We start from the raw sequence: 10,638 nt of genomic DNA on the forward strand, positions 1-10,638 counted from the left end.
CCGGGATGTGGGGGCTGAGGCCCCCCAAATATATTACTCTCCCCAATAAATTACAGCTCTCCCCAGCCCCACATCCCCCCATGGGGGGGCCCAACCTGCCGTGGGGCCGACCCCGCTGTGGGGCTGACCCCGCCGTGGGGCCGACCCCGCCGTGGGGTGCTCAGGGCTCCGTCACCTGCCCCACGAAGAGGATGGTGCCTGTGGGGGGAGAGAGAGGGGTCAGGGAGCCCCTCAGACCCAAACCAATGGGGCACGGAGCCCCCAGACCCACATCCGTGGGGCACAGGAGCCCCTGGGGCACAGGACCCCCCCAAACCCACATCCATGGGGCACAGAGCACCCAAACCCACACCCATGGGGTACCTACCCCCCCCGAAGACCCACATCCAAGGGGGATGGACCCCCCAAAACCCACATCCATGGGGCACGGAGCCCCAAACCCCACATCCATGGGGCACAGAGCCTCCAAGACCCACATGGATGGGGCATGGAGCCCCCCCGAACCCAAATCCATGGGGCACAGGACCCCCCCAAACCCACATCCATGGGGCACGGACCCCCCCAAGACCCACATCCAAGGGAGATGGATCCCCCAAACCCACATCCATAGGGCACGGAGCCTCCAGACCCACATCCATGGGTCCCAGACCCTCCCAGACCCCCACCCATGGGTCATGACCCCCTCACCCCCAGCCCCCCAAGTCCCCCCATGTCCCCGCCCCATACCAGTGGGGTTGTGGCGCACGAGGAAGAGGAAGGGCCGATCCAGGAGGATTTCCAGGGGCGCCATGCGGGAGTAGACGATGGCGGCTGCGGGGGGGGGAGGCAGGGCAGTGAGACCCCCCAGCACCCCCATTTCCAGGGGACCCAGGCACCCAGCACCCCCATTCCTAAGGGTCCGAGATGTCCGGGCACCCAGCACCCCCATTCCCAAGGGACCCAGGTGTCCAGGCACCCCCATACCCAAGGGATTGAGGTATCCAGGCACCCAGCACCCCCATTCCCAAGGGACCCAGGCACGCAGCACCCCCATTCCCAAGGGACCCAGGTGTCCGAGCACCCAGCACCCCCATTCCCAAGGGACCCAGGTGTCCAGGCACCCAGCACCCCCATTCCCAAGGGATTGAGGTATCCAGGCACCCAGCACCCCCATTCCCAAGGGACCCAGGCATCTGGGCTCCTCCATTCCCACGGGACCCAGGTGTCCGAGCACCCCCCACCCCCATTCCCAAGGGATTGAGGTATCCAGGCACCCAGCACCCGCATTCCCAAGGGACCCAGGTGTCCGAGCACCCAGCACCCCCATTCCCAAGGGACCCAGGCATCCGGGCACCCAGCACCCCCATTCCCAAGGGATTGAGGTATCCAGGCACCCAGCACCCCCATTCCCAAGGGACCCAGGTGTCCGAGCACCCAGCACCCCCATTCCCAAGGGACCCAGGCATCCGGGCACCCAGCACCCCCATTCCCAAGGGATTGAGGTATCCAGGCACCCAGCACCCCCATTCCCAAGGCACCCAGGTGTCTGGGAACCCCCATTCCCAAGGGTTCCAGGCACCCAGCACCCCCATTCCCAGGGGACCCAGGTGTCCGAGCACCCTGTCCCCAAGGCACCCAGGTGTCTGAGCACCCAGCACCCCCATTCCCAAGGCACCCAGGTGTCCCAGCACCCCCATTCCCAAGGGAACCAGGTGTCCCAGCACCCAGCACCCCCACTCCCAAGGCACCCAGGTGTCTGGGAACCCCCATTCCCAAGGGACCCAGGCACCCAGCACCCCCATTCCCAAGGGACCCACATGTCTGAGCACCCTGTCCCCAAGGCACCCAGGTGTCCGAGCACCCAGCACCCCCATTCCCAAGGGACTGAGGTATCCAGGCACCCAGCACCCCCATTCCCAAGGGACCCAGGTGTCTGGGAACCCCCATTCCCAAGGGTTCCAGGCACCCAGCACCCCCATTCCCAAGGGACCCAGGCATCCGAGCACTCAGCACCCCCATTCCCAAGGGACCCAGGCGTCCAGGCACCCCCATTCCCAAGGGTTCCAGGCATCCGGGCACCCCCATTCCCAAGGGATTGAGGTATCCAGGCACCCAGCACCCCGATTCCCAGGGGACCCAGGTGTCCGAGCACCCAGCACCCCCATTCCCAAGGGACCCAGGCATCCGGGCACCCAGCACCCCATTCCCAAGGGATTGAGGTATCCAGGCACCCAGCACCCCCATTCCCAAGGGACCCAGGCATCCGGGCACCCAGCACCCCCACTCCCAAGGCACCCAGGTGTCTGGGAACCCCCATTCCCAAGGGTTCCAGGCACCCAGCACCCCCATTCCCAAGGCACCCAGGTGTCCGAGCACCCAGCACCCCCATTCCCAAGGGACCCATGCAGCCAGGCACCCAGCACCCCTTCTTCCCAGGGGACCCAGGCGCCCGCCCCCCCTCGTGTCACTCACCGGTGGCCGATGCCACCTCGGTGCCGTTCTCCGTCACCTCCATCCTCACCTTCTGCAGGGCTTGGCCCAGGACAAGGGGCTCCTCAGGTGATGGGGGGGGGGAGATTGGGTGGGTGTGGATGAGGGATGGCCCCCAGGACACCTGGGTCCCCCCAGCACCCACCTGGGGACCCCCCTTTACCTGAGAGCGGGGTGAAGTCGGCGGCGTTGGGGTCAAAGAGGGTGCGGACCCCCAAGGACTTCAGGGGTGCCCGGAGGTCCCAAGTGGTCTCCAGGGAGAAGCTGGGGGAAGAAGGGGGGGTCACAGAGGGGACCCAGGCGTCCGGGGCACCCACCCATCCCCCTGGGGACTCAGGCATTGGGGTGCCCCCCCCCGAGGGGACCCAGGTGTCCGGGGTCCTCCTCCCCCCCCCCCGAGGGGACCCAGGCGTCAGGGCTCACCGGGGCAGGACGAGGACACGAGGCACGAGGCTCATGTTGGTGACCCAGGTGGTGACAAGTTGGGCGTCGAGGAGGCGGGTGAGGGTGCCGATGGGGACATGCCGCCAGACCGGGACCACCAGCAGCATGGCCACCGCCCCCCCGCTGTAGGGGACCTCCACCACCTCGTAGGGGATCCCCCCCGGCATCTCGAAGTCCCCTGGGGTGACATGGCATCAGAGGGGACCCAGGAGTCTGGGATGTGGGGGGGAGGAGGGTGACACGGGGGACACAGGGTGACATGGAGGGACCCAGGTGGCTGGGAGATGAGGGGGCAGGGGGGTGAGTAGGGTGACATGGAGGGGACACAGGGTGACATGGGGGGACCCAGGTGGCTGGGAGATGGGGTGGGGGTCCAAGTGGGGTGACATGGGGGACCAGGGTGACACAGGGGACCCAGGTGTCAGGGAGATGGGGTGGGGGTCCAAGTGGGGTGACATGGGGGACCCAAGCATCTGGGTGCCAGGGTGGGGTCCAAGTGGGGTGACATGGGGGGACCAGGGTGACACAGGGGGACCCAGGTGTCAGGGAGATGGGGTGGGGGTCCAAGTGGGGTGACATGGGGGACCAGGGTGACACAGGGGGACCCAAGCGTCTGGGAGATGGGGTGGGGGTCCAAGTGGGGTGACATGGGGGACCCAAGCATCCGGGTGCCGGGGTGGGGGTCCAAGAAGGGTGACATGGGGGACCCAAGCGTCTGGGAGATGGAGGGGGGCAAGCAGGGTGACATGAGGGGGACCCAGGTGGCTGGGAGATGGGGTGGGGGTCCACATGGGGTGACATGGGGGGAACCAGGGTGACATGAGGGGGACCCAGGTGTCTGGGAGCCGAGGTGGGGGGTCCAAGCAGGGTGACACAGGTGACCCAGGGTGACACAGGGGGACCCTGGCATCTGGGGGCTGGGGCGGGGGTCTCACCGTAGTTGAACTTGGCCACCTGCTCCATCATGGGGACGGTCACCACGCTGCCATCGGCCTTGTGGAAGGGCCGGGGCCGGGTGGCGGCGGGGGGGAAGGGGCTCATCCAGGCACCCTTGAAGTAGAGGGCGTTGGCCAGCACCAGGCGGGTGCTGGCACCCACCGCACCGGGGGGCAGGAGCCCCCGGATCAACCCTGAGGGGACAAGGGTGCTCCTGGGGTCCCTTTCCGTGGTGGTGGGGGACCCAGGCATCCGGGCACCCAGCACCCCCATTCCCAAGGGACCCAGGTGTCCGGGCACCCAGCACCCCCATTCCCAGAGCACCCAGATGCCTGGGGACCCCATTTCCAGGGGACCCAGGGGTCTGGGCACCCCCATTCCCAAGGGACCCAGGCACCCAGCACCCCCATTCCCAAGGGACCCAGGCATCCGGGCACCCAGCACCCCCATTCCCAAGGGACCCAGGTGTCTGGGAACCCCCATTCCCAAGGGACCCAGGCACCCAGCACCCCCATTCCCAAGGGACCCACATGTCTGAGCACCCTGTCCCCAAGACACCCAGGTGTCCGAGCACCCAGCACCCCCATTCCCAAGGGACTGAGGTATCCAGGCACCCAGCACCCCCATTCCCAAGGGACCCAGGTGTCTGGGAACCCCCATTCCCAAGGGTTCCAGGCACCCAGCACCCCCATTCCCAAGGGACCCAGGCATCCGGGCACCCCCATTCCCAAGGGACGCAGGCATCCGGGCACCCAGCACCCCCATTCCCAAGGCACCCAGGTGTCCGAGCACCCAGCACCCCCATTCCCAAGGGACGCAGGCATCTGGGCACCCAGCACCCCCATTCCCAAGGCACCCAGGTGTCCAAGCACCCAGCACCCCCATTCCCAAGGCTTCCAGGCACCCAGCACCCCCATTCCCAAGGGATTGAGGTATCCAGGCACCCAGCACCCCCATTCCCAAGGCACCCAGGTGTCTGGGAACCCCCATTCCCAAGGGTTCCAGGCACCCAGCACCCCCATTCCCAAGGCACCCAGGTGTCCGAGCACCCAGCACCCCCATTCCCAAGGGTTCCAGGCACCCAGCACCCCCATTCCCAAGGCACCCAGGTGTCTGGGAACCCCCATTCCCAAGGGACCCAGGCACCCAGCACCCCCATTCCCAAGGGACCCACATGTCTGAGCACCCTGTCCCCAAGACACCCAGGTGTCCGAGCACCCAGCACCCCCATTCCCAAGGCACCCAGGTGTCCCAGCACCCCCATTCCCAAGAGACCCAGGCACCCAGCACCCCCACCCCAAGGGCCCCAGGCATGCGAGCACCCCCTCCGCCCCAACCCCGAACCCCTCCATGGGCCTCACCCTGCGTCTGCTCCTGCACCCAGGCGTCGAGGAGGGCGCGGGCAACCTCCCCCCGTTGGAAGTCGATCCTGGCCAGGCGCCGGGGGCCGAGGGTGCGGATGAAGCGGGAGGCGAAGCCGGGGGTCAGCGCCAGCCCCCGCCCCACGAAAAGCCCCTCGGCCACGGCCAGGAGGTGGCCGGGTCCCCTCAGCGCCTGGCGCAGCACCCGCAGCTCCGCCGCCACCCCTGGATCTGTGGGGTGGGGGAAACTGAGTCACGGCGTGGGGAAACTGAGTCACGGCTGGTCCCGGTCCCACAGTCAGCATCCGTGGGTGACCCAGAGTGGGGACACCTGTGGGTGACCTGGTGTGGGGACACCTATGGGAGACCCAGCGTGGGGACGGGGACACCCATGGGAGACCAGGCGTGGGGATGGGGACACCCATGGGAGATCTCGTATGGGGACAGGAAGACCCATGGGAGACCCAGCGTGGGGATGGGGACACTTGTGGGTGACCCAGAGTGGGGACACCCGTGGGTGACCTGATGTGGGGACACCCATGGGAGACGCAGCGTGGGGATGGGGACACCCGTGGATGACCCAGTGTGGGGACACCCATGGGAGACCAGGCGTGGGGATGGGGACACTTGTGGGTGACCCAGTGGGGGGACAGGGACACCCATGGGAGACCAGGTGTGGGGATGGGGACACCCTCGGGTGACCCAGTGAGGGGACACCCATGGGAGACCTGGCATAGGGATGGATAGGGACACCTGTAGGTGACCCAGAGTGGGGACACCCGTGGGTGACCCAGTGTGGGGACACCCATGGGAGACCTGGTGTGGGGACAGGGACACCCATGGGAGATCTCGTATGGGGACAGGAAGACCCATGGGAGACCCAGCGTGGGGATGGGGACACCCATGGGAGACCTAGTGTGGGGACAGGGACACCCATGGGAGATCTCGTATGGGGACAGGAAGACCCATGGGAGACCAAGCGTGGGGATGGGGACACCTATGGGTGACCCAGTGTGGGGACACCCATGGGAGCCCTGGTGTAGGGATGGGGACCCCACAACCCATCCCACCATGGGGACAAAGACCCCACATCCCACCCCACCATGAGGACAGGGACCCCGAGGTGTCCACCATGAGGCTGGAGATCCCACCACCCACCCCACCATGGGGACAGGGACGCCAAGGTGTCCCCCATGGGGATGGAGACCCCACATCCCACCCCATCATGAGGACAGGGACCCCGAGGTGTCCACCATGAGGCTGGAGATCCCACCACCCACCCCACCATGGGGACAGGGACGCCAAGGTGTCCCCCATGGGGATGGAGACCCCACATCCCACCCCATCATGAGGACAGGGACCCCGAGGTGTCCACCATGAGGCTGGAGATCCCACCACCCACCCCACCATGGGGACAGGGACGCCAAGGTGTCCCCCATGGGGATGGAGACCCCACATCCCACCCCGCCATGGCGACAAGGACCCCACCACCCACCCCATCATGGGGACAGGGACCCTGGGGTGTCCCCCATGAGGATGGGGACCCCACAACTCCCCCCACCATGGGGACAAGGACCCCGGGGACCCTCACCGTTGATGCTGAAGCCCATGGCGACCTCAAGCTGGTGACGGCCATGGCCAGCGGTGGCCAGCTGCAGGGCCACCAGGACAGCGGCGGCCCCGTGGGGCGCGAAGATGGCGTTGGTGTCCCCTCGGTGTCCCACCGCCTCCCGGAAGAGCCGCAGTCCGAAGTCGGCCACCAGCCGGGCCACCCGTCCTGTCACCGGTGTCCCAGCACCCACCAGGGCCACCCAGGCCAGGGCCACCAGGGTCACCAGGGCCACTCGCATCCTGGAGGGACCCAGACGTCTGGGGGTCACGCAGGTCACCGAGGTGACCCTGATGGTGACCCTGGTGCTGGTCCCAGTCCTGGTCCCAGCCCCAATCCCAGTCCGGGTCCTGGTCCCGGTCCCAGTCCAGGTGTAAATCCCAGTCCCAATCCTGGTACTAGTCCCAGTCCTGGTGCTGGTGCCAGTCCCAGTTCCAGTCCCAATCCCAGTCTCGGTGCTGGTCTCAGCCCCAATCCCAGTCCTGGTGCTGGTCGCAGTCCCAGTCCCAGTGTCAGTCCCAATCCCAGTCCCAGTCCTGGTACCAGTCCCAGTCCCGGTGCTGGTCCCAGTCCTGGTGCTGGTCCCAGTCCCAGTCCCAGTTCCAGTCCCAATCCCAGTCCCGGTGCTGGTCTCAGCCCCAATCCCAGTCCTGGTGCTGGTCGCAGTCCCAGTCCCAGTGTCAGTCCCAATCCCAGTCCCAGTCCTGGTACCAGTCCCAGTCCCGGTGCTGGTCCCAGTCCTGGTGCTGGTCCCAATCCCAGTGTCAGCCCCAGTCCCAGTCCCAGTCCCGGTGCTGGTCCCAGTCCCGGTGCTGGTCCCAGTCCTGGTGCTGGTCCCAGTCCCAGTGTCAGCCCCAGTCCCAGTCCCAGTCCCAGTCCCGGTGCTGGTCCCAGTCCTGGTGCTGGTCCCAATCCCAGTCCCAGTTCCAGTCCCAATCCCAGTCCCGGTGCTGGTCTCAGCCCCAATCCCAGTCCTGGTGCTGGTCGCAGTCCCAGTCCCAGTGTCAGTCCCAATCCCAGTCCCAGTCCTGGTACCAGTCCCAGTCCCGGTGCTGGTCCCAGTCTTGGTGCTGGTCCCAGTCCCAGTGTCAGCCCCAGTCCCAGTCCCAGTCCCGGTGCTGGTCCCAGTCCTGGTGCTGGTCCCAGTCCCAGTTCCAGTCCCAATCCCAGTCTCGGTGCTGGTCTCAGCCCCAATCCCAGTCCCAGTCCTGGTACCAGTCCCAGTCCCGGTGCTGGTCCCAGTCCCAGTGTCAGCCTCAGTCCCAGTCCCAGTCCCGGTGCTGGTCCCAGTCCTGGTGCTGGTCCCAGTCCCAATCCCAGTCCCGGTGCTGGTCTCAGCCCCAATCCCAGTCCTGGTGCTGGTCGCAGTCCCAGTCCCAGTCCCAGTCCCAATCCCAGTCCCAGTCCTGGTACCAGTCCCAGTCCCGGTGCTGGTCCCAGTCCCGGTGCTGGTCCCAGTCCTGGTGCTGGTCCCAGTCCCAGTGTCAGCCCCAGTCCCAGTCCCAGTCCCGGTGCTGGTCCCAGTCCCGGTGCTGGTCCCAGTCCCAATCCCAGTCCCGGTGCTGGTCTCAGTCCCGGTGCTGGTCCCAGTCCCGGTGCTGGTCTCAGCCCCAATCCCAGTCCTGGTGCTGGTCGCAGTCCCAGTCCCAGTCAGTCCCAATCCCAGTCCCAATCCTGGTACTAGTCCCAGTCCCGGTGCTGGTCCCAGTCCTGGTGCTGGTCCCAGTCCCAGTGTCAGCCCCAGTCCCAGTCCCAGTCCCGGTGCTGGTCCCAGTCCTGGTGCTGGTCCCAGTCCCAGTCCCAGTCCCAGTCCCGGTGCTGGTCCCAGTCCTGGTGCTGGTCCCAGTCCTAGTTCCAGTCCCAGTCCCAATTCCAGTGCTGGTGCTGGTCCCAGTGTCAGCCCCAATCCCAGTCCCGGTGCTGGTCCCAGTCCCAGTGTCAGCCCCAATCCCAGTCCCAGTGTCAGCCCCAGTCCTGGTGCTGGTCCCAGTCCCAGTCCCAGTCCCAGTCCCAGTCCCGGTGCTGGTCCCAGTCCTGGTGCTGGTCCCAGTCCTAGTTCCAGTCCCAGTCCCAATTCCAGTGCTGGTGCTGGTCCCAGTGTCAGCCCCAATCCCAGTCCCGGTGCTGGTCCCAGTCCCAGTGTCAGCCCCAATCCCAGTCCCAGTGTCAGCCCCAGTCCTGGTGCTGGTCCCAGTCCCAGTCCCAGTCCCAGTCCCGGTGCTGGTCCCAGTCCTGGTGCTGGTCCCAGTCCTAGTTCCAGTCCCAGTCCCAATTCCAGTGCTGGTGCTGGTCCCAGTGTCAGCCCCAATCCCAGTCCCAGTGTCAGCCCCAGTCCTGGTGCTGGTCCCAGTCCCAGTCCCAGTCCCGGTCCCAGTCCCCGTCCCGGTGCTGGGTCGTCCCCCAGTGCCGGTGTCCCCTTACCTGTCGGTCTCAGTCCCGGTGTCCCGGTGTCCACCCTGTTATCGATCCCGGTGTCGCGGTGTCAGTCCCGGTGTCGCGGTCTCGGACCCGGTCTTGGTCCTGCTGGCCCAGTATCAGCCCTGGTTTTGGTCCCAGTGTCCCAGTATCAGTCCCGGTGTTGGTCCCAGTGTGGGACCCAGTCTTGGTCCCGGTGTCCCGGTGTCCTGGACTTAGTCCTGGTGTCCCGGTCTCACTCCCGGTCTCGGTCCCAGTCTCAGTCCCGGTGTCCCAGTCTCAGTCCCAGTGTCCTGGTGTCAGTCCCGGTGTCGGTCCCGGTGTTGATCCCAGTGTCCCGGTGTCGGTCCCGGTGTCCCGGTGTCGTTCCCGGTGTCCTGGTGTTGTTCCTGGTGTTGTTCCCGGTGTCCTGATCTCAGCCCCAGTCTGGTTCCTGGTGTCCCAGTGCCAATCCTGGCGTTGGTTCCAGTGTCCCGGTGTCGCTCCCGGTGTCCTGGTCTTGGTGCCGGTGTGGGTCCCGGTGTCCCGGTGTCGGTCCTGGTGTCCTGGTCTTGGTGCCGGTGTGGGTCCCGGTGTCCCGGTGTCGGTCCCGGTGTCCCGCTCCTGTCCCCGGTCCCACCCGCTGCCGCTGCTCCCGGCTCTGGGACGCGTCCGGTCCCGGCAGCGGCTTTAAAGGGCGGAGCGGGGGCGGGGGCGGAGGGTGTTTCCACTCGTGTCCCCCTTCCACGTCACCACCCGTGTCCCGTGTCCCATGTCCCTCCCCGTGTCCCCCGCATCCCCCATTTCCCCCGTGTCCCCCGCATCCCCCATTTCCCCCGTGTCCCGTGTCCCCTGTGCCCCTCCCATGTCCCCAGTGTCCCCCCCCACCTCCTGTGTCCCCACGTGTGTCCCATGTCCCCCGTGTCCCCCATATCCTCCATGTCCCCCGTGCCCCCTCGTGTCCCCAGTGTCCCCCATGTCCCCCACGTCCCCTATGCTCCCCCATGTCCCCCTGTCCCCAATGTCCCCCCATGTCCCCATGTCCCCCATGTCCCCCCGCATCCTGTATGTCCCCCCATGTCCCCCCACATCCCCTATGTCCCCCCATGTCCCCCTGTCCCCAATGTCCCCTGTCCCCAATGTCCCCCATGTCCCCCACATCCCATAAGTCCCCCATGTCCCCCCACATCCCCTATGTCCCCCCATGTCCCCCTGTCCCCAATGTCCCCCATCCCCAATGTCCCCCACATCCCCCATGTCCCTCCATGTCCCCCTGTCCCCAATGTCCCCCATGTCACCCCACATCCCCTATGTCCCCCATGTCCCCCCATGTCCCCATGTCCTCCATGACCCCAATGTCCCCCATGTCACCCCACATCCCCTATGTCCCCCATGTCCCCCATGTCCCCATGTCCTCCATGACCC

At 66.8% G+C, this 10,638-nt stretch overlaps 1 protein-coding gene across 2 annotated transcripts; it reads right to left on the minus strand.

The window, feature by feature from the left end:
- Positions 1 to 9,890, minus strand: SERPINE1 (serpin family E member 1). Of its 2 annotated transcripts, none has more exons than XM_072848667.1 (9): positions 9,241 to 9,890; positions 6,802 to 7,061; positions 5,211 to 5,441; positions 3,849 to 4,043; positions 2,893 to 3,091; positions 2,633 to 2,733; positions 2,452 to 2,538; positions 727 to 810; positions 1 to 198 (listed from the first exon to the last, which is right to left on the minus strand). In XM_072848667.1, the coding sequence occupies exons 2-9, from the start codon at positions 7,058 to 7,060 to the stop codon at positions 161 to 163; spliced, it is 1,194 nt and encodes a 397-aa protein (XP_072704768.1). In that variant the 5' UTR covers position 7,061; positions 9,241 to 9,890; the 3' UTR covers positions 1 to 160. The 2 variants fall into 2 exon arrangements, with proteins under 2 accessions (XP_072704768.1, XP_072704769.1); XM_072848668.1 differs by having other exon boundaries at positions 6,802 to 7,079.
- Between the last annotated feature and the right edge of the window lie 748 nt (positions 9,891 to 10,638).

This window comes from Ciconia boyciana, chromosome 32 (genome assembly GCF_034638445.1).
Source record: "Ciconia boyciana chromosome 32, ASM3463844v1, whole genome shotgun sequence".
Taxonomy (NCBI): Eukaryota; Metazoa; Chordata; class Aves; order Ciconiiformes; family Ciconiidae; genus Ciconia; species Ciconia boyciana.

Coding starts and splice junctions, on each gene's coding strand:
- SERPINE1 (XM_072848667.1), bottom strand. CDS start 7,060: ATGCGAGTGGCCCTGGTGACCCTGGTGGCCCTGGCCTGGGTGGCCCTG. Junction 5,442..6,801: donor CATGGGCTTCAGCATCAACG/GTGAGGGTCCCC, acceptor CCCACCCCACAG/ATCCAGGGGTGGCGGCGGAG. Junction 199..726: donor CGTGCGCCACAACCCCACTG/GTATGGGGCGGG, acceptor CTCCCCCCACAG/GCACCATCCTCTTCGTGGGG.